We start from the raw sequence: 19,482 nt of genomic DNA on the forward strand, positions 1-19,482 counted from the left end.
CAAGATAAACGTTGTCATTCTAAAAGGTATACACAGGAGGATATAAACCACTGGGGCCAAAACAAGTCCAAAATCCAGCAGGGCAGACATAAGTCCTGCAGTTCCTTGTGGGACAGCTGAAGCAATCTGTGGCAAGTTCTGAGCTCCGTGAGGCTCCGCCGCTAAGGCACTCGTGGTGGTAGCGTCCCGGCTTCTGTCTTAGGCCGACTTTGCTCCCTCCTTGCAGTTTCCCTTAGATGATCCACATTCCTGGCTTGTCCAAACTTCTGGGGTTTCCACAGAATAGGCTTCTCACTCACAGCTTCCGCTCTCAGGGGCGCACTGCCTGGCCTCCCAGGCCTTCTTCTGAAATCTGGGTGGAAGCCTTCTTCACCTGAGAACTTCTGCATTCTTCATGTGCCTAAAACCAGTGCCAGGAGGATGACGCCAAGGGCTACTGCCAGCTGGAGCAGGAGCCAGGCTTTCCTCTCTCTTGGCTGTAGGGGTCGAGTGCCAGGATCATGGAGCACTCTGACTCTGATTCCAAGGAACAAATTCTCTATGCTGGCGCCATTCTGTAATCTGATCTGCCACCGCCTTCATTCTGGAACATGGGACTCTGCGGCTTTCTCCCCAAAGCAAAGTCCCCCACCCTTGAGATTCTGAGGCTGCAAAGGGCGAGAAACTGCCACCTCCTGTGATGCCCTCAGGACATCTTTTCTACTCTCCTGGTCCTCCTGGGCAATGGAGATCTCAGCTCTGTCTTTACAGTCCACAGCCTTCCTGGAGCTTCCTTTCTGGCCAAACTCACATTTCAAATCATTCTGCTAGGCTCTTTGCTCTTTATTCTCAAGATATATTTGACTAAGAGCCCCCAACAACAACCATGTCACTGCCCCAATATTTGACTACTTTGAGATTTCCTTTGAAAGATTAATCAGTCTTCCATATTTAATCTCAGTCTCAGGCAAAGTCTCTGGACACGGGCAAAATTCAGAACAACTTTCTGTCAAGCCAAAACAAATGATCTAGAGTCCAACAACCAATGCAGTCCTTCTTCCCAGCAGAAACCTCCCGATCCTGGTCCCTACAGGCAAGTTTTCTATCAGTCTTTTCTGGTCTGAGCTCTGCCCAGAATCTTCTCTGCAGAACAACTGAAGCTGTTCCAGTGCTTCTCTTGTAGGCAACATCTCCAAACTTTTCCTATCTCTTCCCATCAGCCATTCGCAAAGCTTGTAATCCACGTGGTCAGGTATAGCCACCGCAACAGCCCCACTTCTCTGGTACCAAATTCTGTCTTAGTTACTCTTCTCTTGCTGCTGGGACAAATAGCCGACACTCAAAAGGAGGGAAGGAAAGGTTTATTTAGCTCACAGTTACTGGAGGTTCCAAGACACTGGAGGAGAGGCTGGGGCACTGCCATGCCCAGGATGACCCTCTCCACACCTCTGAGAAAGCACAGGCTAGCCAGCTTAATGGTTTGCACCTCTCCGGCCCCGCCCCTCGGGCCCCACCCTCGTCCTCTGGTCCCGCCCCTCGGGCCCCGCCCTTGTCCTCTGGTCCCACCCCTCAAGCCACTCGTTGCTCCTCCAGCTGCATCTGCCCCATAACTTAAGTGAGATTTTGTGGGGACAGCTAGACACAAACCATAACACTTGGTCAAGTCCCTCTTCTGCTCCTGTCCCCCGTGGGGCTCAGGATCCTGTATCATCTCCACTTAAGCCAGGGAGGCTGATATCCCCCCCCGCTTACACTCCTCTCCACCTTACTGTATTCTTCAAGCTAGGTCGGACTGGCTCAGTACTTTCATCAATGGCCATGATTCACTGCTACTGTTAGTGACCAGATGTTGTAAAAACCCGGAAGTTGTAAAAACCCAGAAATAGAGGAGATGTTAGAGGTTTTTTCCCTAACATGTTCACTGTGACTGACCCCACATCTCAGGACCTAAGCAGGAATCGGGGAGGCCTCCACAGGCTGGAGGGGGCAGGGGGACTGCTCACCCACACCTCGGACACACTGGCGACACCACAAACAAAACCTTCCCTTTGCTCCTCTTCAGTCTCTCAGGGCAGAGCCAGGGTGGGGATCCAGGTCTGCACTGTCCGCAGCACCTACTGTGGTACCTTGTCAACCCAAACGTGCTCCCCGAGTGGCCACTGACTGGATAAACAGAAGCATGGTTTCAGCTCTTTTCCTCCCTGTTGGTCACTTAGGAACATAGATTAATGACCCTCACAGGGGACATGGCTAGTACCAGCAACTGTGCCTAGCAACGCACATATCCTCTTAACCTCACGGCAGCCCTAGGAGGTCTGACTGGCATCACCCTGGTGAGGAAACTGAGGCCCACTCTGACAAAGCTGCTTGCCTCCTTCACCAGCTAAGAAGGGTCAGAGACAGGACAGCCACCTAGGTGGTGGGCTCCAGAGATTTCTAGAAGGGTTGGGCTTCTCTGATTCTACATGTTAGTTTGTTCAGAGATATCCTTGCTACAGGAATCAATGGGACCTTTTCCTAGCTCGCTCTCTCTCTCTCTCTCTCTCTCTCTCTCTCTCTCTGCCTCTTTCATTTTTCTAACATTTCTCCAGGTTTCCCATAAATGAGGAGGCATCCTGTAGTCACTAAATGTCTCATTTTCTCTGATGGCCCGTCTTGCACACAAAACACAGCAGTGTGAAGATATTCCTCCTGAGCAGATCACATTTGATTTTGCACACAGATTTCCCTCCAAGTACCTTAGCCCAGTGCAGATGATCACTCAGGCTACATCATGCCTTTATCGTGACCGTGTCCTCCTGGACCATCATCCTGGGCAAGGATCCCTCTTGGGTACTCCCTTGGAAGTGCTGGGTAACTCACCGGCTACGGAGGAGCCAAACACAAAAGCAGAAAAATGAAAACCATTGGCTAGGCTCTTGCAGGTGATTTTAATTGCAGGTAATAAACCATTCATTGTTAAAAGGAAGGTTTATTGTAAGAAAGCACGCACTGGCTTTGGATGTTTGCAGTGGAACAGTGAAATGGTTTTGTAAATGCCATCTTCTCTAATAAATCTGAATGCTGCTGGAGAGATTAGGCCATTATCCAGTGCTGGCGTAAATGAGAAAATGATATGATGGATCACATGCTTGAGGGATTTTAGGGCATAGCTGGAGATGGGACCGGATGACGCTAGTTAGGGATGGCAGCTGGCCAATCAAATCTTATTGCCCCAAATCAAGTTTGAGGCCAGTTCTGTTATTCTGCCTATAACTAGTGTTTTCCGGCGTTCACGCCAGCAAGTCACTCTGTGGAAATTTTTGCAGTTCTCTTAAAATCAAGGACCCATATCACAGACTAATCTGATTACATCACAGTCAGACGGAGACGAATTCAAAGAACTGAGGAATCCCTCCAGGTCAGGAGAAGCTTCCCAGTCCCGGAGCGGGAAGCCGCAGCCTCCACGCGTGTCCCAAGCCCCCAGCTGTGGCTGCCATCACTGAGCAAGCTGGACCCCCGCACCCGCGTCACCACACAGCAGCAGTGCCTGGCGGGCCACAGAGACCCTGTGACAGGAAGTCGGAGCCTGCACATCTCCAGATGCTCCTGTGGGCAGAATGAGCCATTTTTCTTGTCCGCATACACCATTATTTTTCAAATGCGTGCAGATGCAGAATCCATATCCATTTGACAGTGTTTCTGAATGCATTGTAATCTTTCGCATTTATGTATTTTCTCACATGATCGAAAAACTACAGGATTTCATGTGTAACGCACAGAATTTTCTCTGTTAGTCCCTCCTCCCCTCCCCCTCCCTCCAAACTGGGACCCACTGACCAACTACGAGCAGGGACAGCATAGACATGAAATCCAGATGCCAAGCAATAGTCTGGAAGGGTCACCTTGGACACAGTGCAGGTGCCGCAAGCTGGCCCCTGCTAACGTTCAATGTGTGCGTTACTCATGAGGGAGGTGACATCATGTCAGCACTGGCTTGCGACATAAGCTACCACTATGTGCTTCCCTTGTATAATTCTTGTACTTTTCCCACTGGCATGAGCTGGAGACTTCACGTGGCTTTCTCATAGGAGCCATCTGTGGGCCTGACCCTGACCACAAACATGAGTCTGCAGCTCAGGTGTGTTAGAGGGAAGGCATACTTGGCCCTCCCAGGAACAAGGCCTCCGAGCCACACTGCAAAATGTCAGGACAAAATCCTGCATTCTGATAGAGAAACCACCAACCTTGCCTTCGGGAGACAGAAATAAAGGCAACTGCACTCAAAAGGGAGAGAATTCATAGTTCAATAATTCAGTGCACTATTAATAATGAAAAGTTCTATGGAATGAATTGAAAAGTTGGCCCCACTCTGCGCCAGGCATGCTGTGTGTTGTTCCATCCAACCGTGGGAACAGCGCTTTTGTTCCCGGAGGACATTTGGCAACATCTGAAGAGCTTTTTGGTTGTCACACGATGGGGCTGCCACTGGCATCTAGTGAGTAGAGATGTGGAGCCTGGTAAGTGTTCTGCAAGGTGCTGCACACAGCATGACCTGGCCAGAATGTCGGGAGGGCCGAGGTTGGAGTCTCTTGCAGTAAGCTCACGTTGGTCTTACCAGCCTCAGAAGGAACTTGGAAGGTGCGAAGGCCACCAGGCCCATGCTACATGTCAGGATCTCGGTGGGGTGCCTCTTGCTCCCCTAAACTTATGCATGTCTGCTATGTGAACTGGAGGACACTTTGAAGTGATGTTTTCATTTCATAAGCAGGCACCTGAGGCCGAGACCCCGGTGTCTCCCACCATTTCCCATAATTGGCAACTCTTTTTGTGCCTTTTGGGTAGTCCTGAGCCAGGGCTGAAGACTGCACACAATGACTTCACCCCAAGCCACCGAGCAACCAGCAAACAGCCCTTCTCTGTGCATGCGCCATTTCACCCCCAGTCACCACCCAGGTAAGTGCTTCTGCTCCTTGAATACTACTATAGTGTGTTCACATCAAATTCACTGGCTTACTCCATCAATCCGCTCCTCTGGTATGCACGCTGGATCGGAAGGCAAATGAAAGAAGCCATACCCTCAGGATTTGGCCACTGGCTTTATGGGAACACAACCACATCTGGCCACTGACCCATAGCACACCGCAGTTCTTGCGCTACAATGGAAGACCCAAGCAGTCGTGCCAGATCTCCCTCCCCGCACCCAGTACCTACAGGCTTTATCCCCCGGCCCCCTGTAGGGGCAGTTCACCAACTTCTTCACTGGCTCCACCATTCAAGCCACAAAAACAAAACACTGAAGGGAACGCCAAACCAAATCAGGAAGTACTTCCGTACCTAGCACTTTCATCCACTCACAGAACCACAGCTACTATTAGCAGTGTGGAGGTGGGGATCGTAAACACTTAATGCTAATATGCATCTAGAAGCCAAAGCACCAGAGCCTTTTGCTCCTTAAGAACACATCCTATGTTTCCAGAACTCATTATAAGGCCCCTTTATAAGGGGCCTTCATACTGAGCTACTCCCTCGGTACTTTGTGCTAATTTCTTATACTGAGATAGAGTCTTGCTAAAGCTCTACATTGTCTGGTCCCTGCTTGAACTTATGATCGTCCTGCTTCAGCCACTCACAGTGCTGGGTCCAAGGTGCGTTATCTCTGTTTTGCTCGTAGCTCCTTGGACAACCCAGAAGCAAGTGCTCCGGGTCACAGCACTGAGACCTCCACTGTTGCCTGTGCAGCCCTGGAGTCCTCTGGCCAGGGCTCTTCATCTGCTGCCCTGCCAAGGCTCCAGCATCCCCTCTCTCCATGCCTCTGTGACGCACAGCAAAGGGCCCCATTCTGATCTCCCTGAGTTTGTTGCTGCACTCCTGGTCTTTGGTGTGTGAGTGGAGTTCCACTGACCCAAGACCAAGATGTGCGTGAGAACTTGGGGCAGCAGGAGGTTGACTTGCTGTCTAGGCAGTTGCAGCCACAGCAGAAATGAGGACATGAACCTAAACACCCAAACCCCACCCTGGGGGGTCAGGGTGCGTGTTATGGTGTGTGTCCACCACAGCCTTATGCAGCCATGAGATGGGCCTCTAGAGTTTGTGATTAATTCATGATCCAGTGCTGGGATTATGGGGGTGAGTGCCGCACTTGCCCGGGGGTGGGTTGCCTGAGTGCAGTACAAGGGAAGTAAAATGTCTGCTCTCTGCCACCGCCACTCTTCCCTTTTGCTCTTGCTGTTTTGCTGTTTTTAGCCTCCATGAACGGCTGCCCTCTGCCATGTGGTGCCCTGCCTCGGAGCCAGCTGAGTATGGACTGAAAGTCTCACAAACTGTGAGCTAAATAAACCTTTATTTCCTTCATTTTGGGTATTGGGTATTTTGTTCCAGCAATGAGGGCAAACTGAGCAAGACGAGGCGTCTTAACCCAAAGACTCTGAAGGGGAGGTGGGAAATGGGGTGGATTTCCTGACAGCCACATTGGCCTTCTGCTTGGGAGGACACACGGCTCCTGTCACAGGCTCAGCCTAGGGATTCCAGCATGCAGGGCTCCTCCTTCCTTCCAAATCCCCAAATTGTGGCCCAGCAGGGCATAGAGGTTCTCCTCCAAGGGGACTCATGGCCAGAACCAAACCACAGAAATGTAGTGGTTCTTCCATGTACCCTACCCTGGTTCACTCATGCTCAACAGGGAGCCAAAATAACAGATTTTGAGCTAAGGTGTTAAGAAGACAGGTCCTTGCAAAGGACGTGAGGGGGTTTAAAAGTCACTGGACTGAAGGAAGAACTGAGGGCCAAACCCCCCAGAAAATGGGACTCGTTTTGGAAGAAGGAAACCCTTTGCCATGGTCTCCCACTGGACATGGGGCTCAGAGGATGGCGCACATGACAGTGGCATCAGGGAGGAGAATATGGCTCAGCAGCTTGCTCAGCAATCTTGGACAAAGCAGCTTCAAACTCCGTGCTTCTGCTGTTTCCCTGGCCTACAAATGCTGTACAGAACTCACCTCCATTCCACGCTCAGGGAGCAATAGCGCCCTTGGGGATGGCGATGCCAGGGTAGGTTCTTGTAATTGCAGAAAGCTGGCTGGTGGGGAGAGGCGGGGACAAAGGAAAAGAGACATGCCCCGTTAGCCCTGCACACACTGCAGAGGTGGGAGCTGGCCCCTGCCTGTGTGTGGGCTGGCTGAGGTTAACAGTGCTTTGGTGTTACTGGGGTAGGCACCACTGAAGGTGGCAACTTCCACTCTGGAGGGTGACCATGGACTCATGATCTGTTTTGGCATTACTGATGTCATTCAGACTTAGGCAATTCCAGCAGGCTGCCTGGTACCAGGTCAAACTGCAAAAGGAATGAGGTGATGACGGCCATCAGGAGGGGCTGATGGTCCCCAGAAAAGGAAACCAGGCCCTGCCTTTCTGCTAACTCCCAAATCTAAAGATATGTCAAATTTTTTCATTTTCTTTTCTTGCTTTCACACAGTAAAACCTTGTAGGAATAGGAAAAACAATCCATTTGATGAACACATTAATTAAGAAAATCGATACACACATAATCCTAGGTCTGTCCTCTGCAGGCATCATTAATCACACTCCAGACCCATGATTACCCCCAACTCTGGGGGTTCTGTGTCAGATTTCTAAGTATCACCTTGCTGCCATCCAGAACCAGGGAGGGAATGCGGAATTTCAAATGACAAGAATAGAACAAAAGAGAATTATTTTTAATTTTAAAGAGTGCCACAACCCCCTGCATTTCAAGTTGCACTTACTCAATGAGAGCAAATACACCATGTTCAATGGTTTAAAAAAAAGTGCAAGCTAATTGAGGAAAAATAAATGCATTCATTTGTTGCGGCTGGCAAGTGGGCCTAGCATTGACTGAGAGGATAATGTAAGGGAGAAACTTATTTTAAAAAGTACAAGTCCATGCACTCTGCAGCCCACAGCTTTTGTTCTCTTGAGAAGAATTGTTTAACAGGCTATTATTCCAGATCTAAGCCCTGTATCACCCACATCTTCCTTCTTAAGACATGTTCCTTTGTTAGGCAAGAAGGTCCCACAAAAAACAAAACAGGAGGTCCCATTCAGTAGTTGTAAGTGAAAGTCAGCCTTTAATCGCATTTGAGAATAACGACTTAAATGAACAAAGGTTGATTTTTGGCTTGTGGTTTCAGAGGTATCAGTCCATGGTGGCTTCCACTGCTGCTTAGGATACCACCCCGGGGGACATGTGGTAGAGAAAGGCAGCCCCTCTTATGGCACACAAGAGGGACAGGGAGAGAGACCTCTTTCTGGGGCCAGTGACAAGATACATTCCCAAGATCTACCTCCTTCAACTAGACCCCACCACCTCTCTTCCCATTACCCTCCAATAATGCCATCAGATTATGGCTCAACCAATGGATTAATCCACCAGTGGAGCCAGGGTTCTTGTGGTCCAATCATCTTCTCAGAGCCCCACCTCTGAACACTACTGCCTGGGGGACAGCCCTTGAACATATCAATCATCTGTGGAATGATTAAAGGCAAAACCATCACATCATTCTCTGCAGAGTCCAATCCTAATCCAGCCAGAGCATGCTATGATTTAATAATCTATAGCAGTTAATGTTAAGCAAGAGAGGTGAAATTTATGTGTCCTCCACCATGTGTTATTACACAGTGTCACTGTCATACACATCAATGAGGGCTCCTAGACATCTCACTTCCTTGTCTGTGTTCCTGTTCCTTCGTCTAGACCTTAATTATAAAAATAATTGTTTCCAAGTTAGTCACGCCTTCTAGACAGTGAGCTCCGAGATAAGTTAGTCCATATCTTATTAAATCTGTGGCCTCTCGATTCATGTGTCCAGACTCTCAAGGGAGATGGATACAGAAGGAAAGAAGAGGTAGGGAAGGCACAGAGTGAAAAGACAGGCTGCCATCCCATGGGCTGGTCCTTAGACTGCCTGGCTGTGACAGCTGGATATGCTGGATTGCAGCAAAGTGGGTGGCCTCCAAGCTTGGTCGAACCCATGCTCCAATTCCCTGTTCCACTCATCAGATGGGCTGCTTTGGGGAGCTTGGAAAAGCAACTTAACCTTTCTAACTTAACCTCAATTTCTTCACTCATGGAATGGAGGTGATAACAAGACATACCTCTTTGTGACACAAAGGTAAGTTGAGGCAACACTCATGAAGCACATTGCAGTGTCTGGGAAAACCTGGAAAGATTCACAAACACCGCCTATTTCTGTCACTGGACTCTCAGATTATTCCCAAGTTTTTTCAGCTCCCTAGTTCTCACCCTGGAACATCCCTTTGCCTAAAAATTCAGTCAACCCCTAAGAAGCTCTAGGGCCCACTGGTCTCTTTTTCCAGCAAGATAAAAAGGTCAGATCTTCTCTGAGACTCTTTGGTTGGGCTGAAGCAGCAGAGAGGCAGAGAGGTGAGCGTCTCACTTGCAAACCTTGTTCAGCACCACATTGCTCTCTCGCCTCTGGCCAGCTAAGAGTCCTCCTGGCTCCAGGTCTTCTGGCGGTTACAAAGCAGGTTTTGTACAGCAGAGCTCTGAGGATTGATGATGAACGAGTTGGTGCCTGACATGCAAATCCCAATTACAGCTTCCACAATGCCAGCATTAGGACAATAATGGTTCTTGGTGAGGAATGGGGAAAACTCGGCCAAGCTCCATAGCTTCTTGGTGGCAGCAGCTGGCAGTCTCTGGAGTCCTGTTTACCTGTGTTGGCACCTGGCTCTGCCACCTGACCTTCTGAGCAAGTCACACAACCTTCCTGCGCCTCAGTTTTCTCATCTGTAAATAAAATGATGCGCACAGCATTTACCTCCTAAGGGACTGAGGCAATCTACATAAAAGATTTAAAACAAGGTTTAATGAATAACATGTAAGGCCTCAATTAAAATCATCTATCATTACACCAGTGGTCCACATGAAGCCACATATAATGTGGACATACAATGTGGATCAAATTCCACACATCCTGTAATTCAGGATTCATTCAACCTTTCATTGATTCAGCAAGTCTTTATGGAACCGTGCTGTGTATTGGGCAGTTCTAGGAAACAGACAAAGCTCCCTATCATTACAGGGAAGTTGCTCCAGGACCACCAACCCAAGGTGTCGCAGGATGTCATGGTATAGAAGTTGTTCACAATCAGGGATAGCTGTGGCTCCAAGAGGGCAATTGGCAACTGCTGGAGACATGTCTGGTTGTCTCAGCTGGAGTGCATTGGGTCCTACTGTCGTCCAGTGGTTAGAGGCCAGGGAGGGTGCTGAACATCCCATGAAACCCAGCTCCACACCACAAGAAGCTCTCCCAGCCCATGTGCCAACAGCAGTGGGGCTGAGGACCCCAAGAGTAAAAGGATCTGTAGGAGGTTAACAGTTGGGCATGGTCTTGGGGGCTACTAGAAGGTCCTGAGGTGAATAAGAGTGAGAGTGAGAGCGAGAGAGCGAGAGAGCGAGTGAGTGAGCGAGTGAGCAAGAGAGAGAGAGAAACAGAGAGAGACAGAGACAGAGACAGAGACAGGGCTGGGGGAAAAATGAAGGAACCACAAAATTCCAGCTTTGCCTGGAGCCCTCCTTCCCAAGAGAGAAAAAGCATCATAGTTCAAGAAACCAAGAGGCCCCAAGCCCAGGGCCAAAAGGATTCTTTCCATTGGTGACAAATGACCCAGCAAGCAGGACCCACCCTCCTGGTCAACGGATCCCATGCCCCAAGGAGAGGTGTGGTGGTTCACTATGCTCAATCATCAGATTTTACTGTGCAGCTGCAGAAGCTACCGCCTGTCTCAGGAAATTGTGACCAAGAGTGGGGATCGGCCTGAACTCCCTGTCACTCATGATAGAACAGGTCAGGGAGGCTTCTTAGGGAATCAGACAGGGCAGCACACACACATTAACATTCACGTGGAACGAGACCTGGTGGACTTGGTTTCCTGGCCCAGTCAAGTGGCAGGAGAGACTGCATGGTCACTTTGTGGCCATATGGTCTTTGGCAAGTAAAATGTCATCTCCTTCCACACCTCCATTTACTCAGCTGTGGAATGGGCACATGCATGGTACCAGCTTGGTAAGCCACGATGAGCACTGGGTACACCTATGAAATGTATTAGTATAGAAAAGCACTTAGCATGGCACCTGGCTCAGAGTAGACTCTGTTAAAGCTCGCTACTCTGGTCACCGTCATGGTCACTGCTATGTCACTGCAGACAAAGGCCTTAACCTCTCTGAGACTCAGTTTCCCCTTTTGAAAAAACAGGTACAAGAGTTGCCCTTCACTAGGCCCAGGACTCAATAAGGTTTTCCATCCCCTTGCGGCCATGCTTGATATGATCAACCTATTATTAGTAAGTATGCATGGGAAAGTTCGGCAAAAGCATTGAAAGTAGTTCTCATTTACTGCAGGGTGAAACAATTCACCTTGACCACAAAGAAGGAGTCATGTGTTCCAAGATGGTGCCAGACGCCCAGCGGCCTGCGACCTGCCCAAGAGGTAGGCGCTGAGAGCCATCGTGAAGTACCGAGAGGGAAAGGGAAATATTAGCTCGGCCCTGATCCTTTTCACGGATGCTTTGCTCTTAATGATTAGTGGAACTTCAAACAATCTGTAGAGCTGAGACAACAATAAAAATGGAAGATCCCACAAAGGTCCAGTGCTTGCTCCGATAGGAGGGGCCTGAGGCGGCCGCTGGGCAGCCGTCTCCTCGCTCTTCTCCTCTCTGTCCTCCAGCCTGAACACACATCCCAGAGGGGCACAGAGGTCCTGGGGCTTCTTTGCTTGCAAGACTGCTTCTTACAAGCTCCAGTGTGAGGAACCCTATCCAGCTAGGGCAGAAGGCATCAGGAGCCTTTCAGAAGCCTGGCCCCAAGTCAAGCATGACTCCCTCCACAAGGACACCAGGATAAATCTAGAGTCAATGGCCACCCGCCACCCATGGAAGCCACCTGCTCCAATAGTTGTTCTTGCCAAACTCATTAAGACCAAAACTACCTTCTTCTTTCATGTTTATAGCAGCTTAGGATTCCAAGAGGGAAGCAGGGATGCCCACAGAGCTCAACCTGGACACCAGCACTTAAGATGTGAGGTTGCAGCAAATGGGCAAGAATGTTCAGGTCTCATCTACCCGCTGGGGGCAAGGGAGAAAGTCTTCCTGCCTCTGGTCTTCTGCCAGGTTCTCTGCAGGAGAGATGGGCTTTGTTGGGGACTTGAAGATGGCAGCATGGTTCTATAGGAGTCTTGGCTGCTATCAGTCACCCACCAGGTACAATCTGCCACTGTGGAAGGTCACTGTGCTGGCTTTGAGGGATCTGTCTTGTCATATATGACTTGGCCCGAACCCTTTTCCCTGTGTTTCAGAGCACTAAGGCATTGCCATGCCCACTGTTGGTGCCACCCGTCCCCCCACGTTACCTGCCCTGATCTCCAGCCCACATAGGATGGGCTAATGTACATTTGCATTCATTCTAGAAATAAGTATCTAGACACACACACACACACACACACACACACACACACACACACTCCCCCCATATGCAATGAATGTGGCCAACACCCCAAGCGTGGCCTTCTGGGCCCTATGTAGCTTGCAAGGGTGGCCAGGTGGAGCTCCAGTGAGCAGTCCCTACCTGCTAAGTCCATCTGTTACCTACTCAATGGCAGCCAGGCAGTCACAAATTATAACCCTCCAGGAGTCCTAAAACGTGCCAACGGGCTTGGGGAGAAAAGGGGTGAAGGAATGAAAAAATGCCTTGCTTTACACTAGGGTGATTTGTGACCAAACCTTATTATACAAGTTGGGTTGGCTAAGACTTCTGGGTAACATCAAAGAAGTTTTGGGAAACGATGGAAAGTCATGAAGCAAATACTGGAAGCATGAAGTGAAACAGGATCAGAATCTTGACTTAGCGATTCTCCAAAGGCATTTTTCCAAAGACAACGGAAAGGTGGTAAATAATAGCCAATCAATAACTAATTTCAACCACACTGCACTGATCTGTAAGTAATCTCTTTGTGACCCTGCACAGTGACTTGTAGGAGCAACTTGGAAATCCAAGCTGAGGGCAGCGTAGGCAGCTTAGGAGAAGACACGGTTGTTCAGTACATTGCCATGGCCGGAAAACCAAAAGCTGCGTGACCTCCTCTGTCCCTCAGTGTTCAACTCAGAGGGGCTCAGAGATCCCACTACATTTTCTTCTGCTCTTCCTGCCACTTGAAACTTCTCCTTTTCAAAGAAGAGAAAAGTCTACCTAGGAAAACAAGCGTGGAGGCGGGAAGGAATCAGGAAGGGGATGTCAGAAGACAACTCATTTTGCAAAGCAACAGAGTCTGGCGTCTGTGCGGACCACGTACACATGCATTCACTCCAAAGGTAATTCATACTTCACGGAAGAGTCTGCAGCGTTGGAGTCGTGGGAGGTAAGAACAGCCAGACGTTAAGTAACAGCCTATTTTAACGCCTGGGGAGAAATATAAAACTTAAGCATAGTTCTAGAAATTTATGAAGGAAAAGGAGCCCTTCCCTTCTTCCCCAGTTCCCAAAGGCAAGAGACAGGAAATACTCAACATCAGAGAAAGATATTCTCAGCACTCTCTGTCACACAGCTTATAAATTCAATTATTTCCTTAAAAACAACAGCAACAGTAAACTAGTGACAATAGGCATCTATCCTACTGGGCATGCGTGTTTTATGTTACAGACAGTTAACACCTATTTGAATTAGGTACAGTGGTGCTTAATTGTTTATTCTACACATAGCAAAGCAACCAATTGAATCTAATATTAGTCATTCATCAGACAAAACATTTTCAGAGGAACAACTGCTATATTTCCTCCTCGAAGAACTGCAAGCATTTTAAACATGCTTTCCTAGAGTCGTTACTCTGAGGAAAAAAGCTTAGAAATGTTACTTTAAACAATTCTCTTCTCTGGCTCCCACCAAGATGAATACTGGCGCAAAGGCTCAGCTCCGGTGGGTTCCAAGCCTCCTTCTGTCTACCTGTCAAAGGTAGTTGTGACCCCACCCACCTAAGAGGTGGGCCCCAGGAGCTGTGAAATGTGCCACCCTGCATGGATGCCCTCGGCGCCGTACGCCAGCATCCTCATTAGGGATTATCCAACTCGATTGCAGCAGGGAGAGAGATGGGCTCACTGCCAAGCGTCCTTTCAACACAGATTCCGAGAGAAGATCGCGCAAAGTGCCGAAAGCCCAGATTCTCAGCAGTTCACTCTCGATCCTGTTACATAGCAACCATGCCAGCTCACTGAGGGTACCAAGCAAGTTAATATTTTGTTTAAAATGACATGCCGCATTAACCCTTCTAGGAAAACCCAAGCTTGCTTCATCAAAGGCGACACCCGTTGTTATACTGGAATAAAACATTCCGCGATGGATGGATGAGTTTGCTTAATTCGTTTTTTTTAAAAAAAGAATTTTTTGGAAATATCAAAAAAATTTTCAGAGTCTAACAATCCTCTGATGAGAGAGTGAAAGGTGACTCTCGCATACTGGATTGTACTAATATTATTAAAGGTACATTAGCATGCATTTAATATGTGCATAATGCCCTTTAGTTAAAAATGGGTTATACAGTTGCATTTTGAAAGATACTCATTTCATTCAAAATCTTGATTTGCAAAGCGATAACTCAGCAGCACTAGCTACTCTTAAGGTCTGGGTGCAAAGAGTGGAATAAACTCAGACAAAATGGAAACACAAGACTAATTTGAATTCTGAAGAGCAGTCCCACGGCCGGGAGAGCTGAGCTTCAGTGAGCCTCCCTGGAGGTCCTTTGAGGAGAAGCCTGAGGAAGACTTCACAGTTGACTTGTGAGAACTCCAGGCTCTCCTTTAGGACCTCAAACGTCATCGCAAAAGCAACTACCAGATCCACTGGGCTGAGGATTTCTCTTCTAGCAGAATGCTGCCAGAGACCGCTTGAAAAAAAACCATACAGAACTAAAGCAAAACCATAAATCCCGCAAGAGGCTAAATAATGTAAAACATACTGGCTCGAGGGCCTGGTGCTACAAATGCTCCCCAACTTAAATGAGGAAGCTAGTTTTCAACCATCACATTAGTATAAATATATATCAATGTAAGTGGGTTTGTGGACAACAATCAAGTTGAGCTAAAGCCTTTATCACCAGGTTTTCTGATTGTAAAATCACTAAGCACCCTAGTAAAGGTTTTCAGAGACACCAGCGGTGCAGAGAGGAATAGGCAAGACCTCCTTCCTCCCCCGGCCTCTGGCAGACCCTGATGTGGGCAGGTGTATTCCTAAAGGCAGAGGGAAGCTTCTGGGTTTGTGTGTGTTTAAAGAGATCTCACGAGATCCAAAAATCCATTACTTCGTCTACGGTCTTGAGCATGTCCATAGGAATAAAAAGGAACAGCCTCCCTATCATTCCGCTCCAACAATTCAGCTGGTAGCTAGTATCTTGGTTTCTGGGTAGTGTATAGACTAGCCCTGAGAGACTTCCCCAGAACACCCATCATGCAGTTTTCTGAATAAAAATCTACTTAACTTTTCTTTGGCCTGGGAAAAGGTAGACAGAGGAAAATAAACCAGCATTGTCCAGGGTCTCTTACTATGGCTTTTGGTTCTTAGCACAATGTCAGTTCTTGCCAATTTCTTTTATGTTAGAAGAGTCCCTGCTTATAAAAAGTAAAGCGTGATCTTGCAAGGCAGCCTTTCTGTCCTTCCTCCCCCCATACCAGGTTCCAGTAGAGAATGCACTGTCACACACAACGACATAAAAAGGGACCAATGACAAGAATAACCAGGTGCCAAACAGGTACCAAGGATCACAACATCTTCCTTCCATTACGTCATGACCACTTCGCGACCAAATTACTTCCTCAATTCCTGGGACTTCCACTAAGACACTGACTGCCAAGTTAAGACTGGGCTTAGAATCCTTCCCACAAGACTAATGCTCAGGCTCCACAGCCCACATCGCAAGAGCATACCTTCCCAGGAAGGGAAGGAGGAAACGGAGGGATGGAGGGGAGACACCCATGTGAACACGGACACCCCAGAAGCTGTGGAAATAACTGATTCAGAAAATCATTCTGAGCTCCTAAGCAATCAGCATCTTGTGTTTCATCCAGTGATGTATTTATACAAGTGGCCCTCGTGGACTGGGGATTTTTTTTTTTTTTTTTTTCTCCTGTCCTGTGCTGGATTTCAGCTGGTTAGTTTACAATTCAAAGAATCTTAAGAGCCAGTGATAGTTTCTCAAAAGGCAATGAGGGGCACAGTTCTGGGAAACACTGCTTCCCCTGTCACCCTCCAAGTCAACAGAAACCTACAGGCACCTTTTAGAGGTGTTTGATCCACCTTCAACCCCTGCCAGACGTTCAGAGCCTCAACTCTATGTCAACACAGACCAGCTGTCTCCCAGCCCCCACCAGCAAACTGCAGAGTTGCTTCAAACCGAGCCCCCCTGGGTGGGGGGAAGGCTCCCCGCCATCCACCATCCACGCCATCCTCTTTTCTCCAGGAACCCATCACTCAATCTTTAAGCTCTACATTTTCCCCGGGAAGAGCTCCCAGGGCTACGGTCCCTGGAAATGTAAACTCCCTGCAGAGGCAGCCTTTACCGCTCGTCCTTGTATCCCGCTGCTTGAGCGATCTCAAACCGAGAGAAAATAAAGTCCAGATGCACGAGACAAGGGATCTGGAGTGGATGGAGAAAAGTGCACACCAATCCGATCCTTCGCCCACCTCGAGCGCGGCGGCACAGCCCAGAGCTGGGAATCATTCCAAAGGAAGAGCCTTGGGAGCTGTGGCATGCGTCCCTGCCGGGCTGGGGGCACGAAAAGTTTGCCACGGAGCTGGGGGCTGTGTGCCATCCAAAGGGCACTTTCTGCTGCCCTGCCGGAAGGGTCCCGCCGGATGCGCCACGCTCTCCCTGCCCGGGGCCGGTGTGACCCTGTGACCCCATGTACACAACGCTGGGGTTTTCCTTCATGACAGCAGCCTGGGAGCGGCACTGGCCACCTCCGAGCGGAAAGGGTTACATACGAGCCACAATGCAAAGCGATCTCGCCCGGGCGTGGGGGCGCCGAGTCCCAGGGTCCCGGCCACGGCCGGCCCGCGTGCTCGCTCGCCGCGCCTCCGCCCCGGGCGCCAGGCGATCCCTACCTTGCGCGCCTGCCTGCTGCTGGTTCTCCATGTTCTCCGCCGCCGCCGCCGCCGAGGCGCTGGCCGCGGCTCCCGGGCCCGGGCCGGGGCCGCCTCCGCTCAGTTCCGCCAGTCTCCGGTTGGTGGCCGTGAGTTCGGCTCGCAGGTTGGTCACCTCCTGGCTGGCCGACTGGACCGCCCCATCGATGCGGAGCGCGAGCTGCTTATTGTCTTCCATCATGCTCAGGATTTTGGCCTGGGGGCGAGAGAGGTGACAAAGAGCTGCATGATGCGCGGGGGCTGCGCGCGGCCGGGCACCCCGGCTCTACCTGTTGGGTCCCCCGCGGCCCGGCTCGCCTGAGCCCCGACCCCCAGACACCGGCAGCACCGGGCTCCTCCGGCGCAGCAATGACAGCGGCGCCTCCAGCCCTGAGCCGCGGCGGTGGCGAGGCTGCTGGGGGAGGAGGAGGAGAAAGAGGAGGAGGAGGAGAAGGAGCAGGAGGAGGAGCAGCGATCGCCGAGACCCCAGCAGGCGGGCAGGCGCCGCGAGCTGCGAGCTGCGCGCAGAGGACACCGCGCGCCGGGGCACTCTTTAAGCGGAGCCTACCATTCGCTGCCCGCCCGGGAGGGGGCCTGGGCTGCGACCCGGGGTCACCCTCTGTCTCCTATTCCCCCCACCTCACTGACACACCCCCCCGGGGGGCGGGGGCGTCGGGAGGCGCCCGCGCGTGGGCCGAGGCGGCGCCCCTGGCTGGGGGTGGGGGACGCGCACGCCGTGTCCAAAGCTCTGTCCCCTCCTCGCCGCGGTGGGGCATCCCCGCCCTGGAGGACTTCTGCCGGGAGCTGTAGTGGGCTAGTGGTCGGTGGGTGCTCGGGAAAGAGGGGTGCTCTGGGACTAAGGGCCCCTGAGGGGAGCAGGGATGGGGCTCCGAGGGAGGGGTCAGCTCGCTCCAGCTCAAGAGTGGAGCTCTGGCTTTGCCGGTCCTTAAACTGCAGGCAGGAAATGCCAGTGGGGAGCTGAGCTGGTGGCCCTCCTGTCTCTCACCTCTGCCCTGACAGCCACCTGACTTGAGCTTTCCATCCCCAGGAGAGATGCCCTTCCTAGTCCTGGGCCAGGGAGGCACACGCCTTCCAGAGGGTCTCAGCCCTGGCCTGTGCAGGCCAGGAGCAGGATTCAGCCTCAACCAGGTCCTAAGCTTCTTAGCTGGACTAACTCTTGACAAGGAGGGACGAGATCAGGAGAAAAGACTGGAAGGCATCAGTGTGGCTTTTCTTTTTTTCCTGTGGGGATAGGTGGAGTAGTGAGGCCGCTGCCTCAGTTTACCCACTCCCTTTTCTGGGGAGAACTGAGGTTACCTTAGCGTTGCTAAGTTCCTCATAGCTCCTGTTTCTCTCTGAGCATAGACTTTGCATTTTTTCCCCCACTGGGGCCCTGGATTCCAGCCACCAGACCTTGTTACCATAGCAAACTTCATTCCATGCAAACAGGACAATTTAAAACAGCCAGTGTGACCTTCTGGACAACGGGCCACCATGCCAGCTCAGTCAACCTGGGGAGAGTGTGAAGGGCATTTTGCAGGAGCCAAGAGGGTGCTCGTGCATGGTGTGCGGGTGTTCACCCTCCAGACCCAACAGCAAGTGCTGAAAGCCTGTGAGAACCAAGCCAGCCAAAGGATTGATAAGGAAATTGAGGCTCAGGGGTAGTGTTAGACAGTTTACTCAAGAAGCCTCACAAATCAGTGGAGCAGGTCCACAAGTATCTGATCCCAGATACTTTCTCTGGGCCTTCAGTAGATGTTGAACCCTAGGTTGCTTGTCTGTCTTATCCGGAACTGTAAAAACATACTCCCGCCCATGCTCCTGTGATACTAATGAGCTTTTGCAAGAGGGTGGGACTGTGACAGATGGTAGAGGATGGGGCATCAGTCACAGTGTGTCATGCCCTCTGCTCTGCTTGGCTCTCTGGCCAGTGTGGGAACCCATGACATTCCCCACATTAGCACCAGTTAGCATCGGCACAAGACCAGAGGAGGCACTCACAGCCGCTCGGTGCATTTGCAAACCAGGGTTCAGTTCTTCACAGCCTTTTCAGTGATGTATGGAGGCGCACCTCACCACAGTACCTGTGGGCATTTCTAAGAGGCTGGTCCTATGAAACAATCTGACAGTTCCTCAGAGAACTAAACTTGGAATTCCCACATGGCCCAGCAAATGCATTCCTAGGTCTGTTCCCCCAGGAGTGGAATCAGATAGCCAAACAAACATTTCAGGAATTTCAGGAATCCATAGTTCTAGCAAATTCTCCTAGTTATAGACCCCAGAAAGAGAGAGAAGGTAGGTAAACACTGGACAGCAGCTCTGCAGCTCCAACAGTTTGCATGCGTCTCCCAAGAAATGGTCAG

The 19,482-nt window shown here is 50.3% G+C and overlaps 1 protein-coding gene across 1 annotated transcript in view; it reads right to left on the reverse strand.

Moving 5' to 3' along the window:
- The window catches only part of Kazn (kazrin, periplakin interacting protein), an 802,099-nt gene that overhangs the window by 374,632 nt on the left and 407,985 nt on the right, over positions 1–19,482 (reverse strand). The window contains exon 2 of the mRNA XM_004637713.2: positions 17,102–17,336. Within this exon, the coding sequence (XP_004637770.2) occupies positions 17,102–17,336 (235 nt within the window). The remainder of the gene's footprint in view (positions 1–17,101; positions 17,337–19,482) is intronic.

The sequence above is a fragment of the Octodon degus genome, unplaced genomic scaffold (assembly GCF_000260255.1).
Source record: "Octodon degus isolate 3935 unplaced genomic scaffold, OctDeg1.0 scaffold00092, whole genome shotgun sequence".
In the NCBI taxonomy this organism is placed as follows: Eukaryota; Metazoa; Chordata; class Mammalia; order Rodentia; family Octodontidae; genus Octodon; species Octodon degus.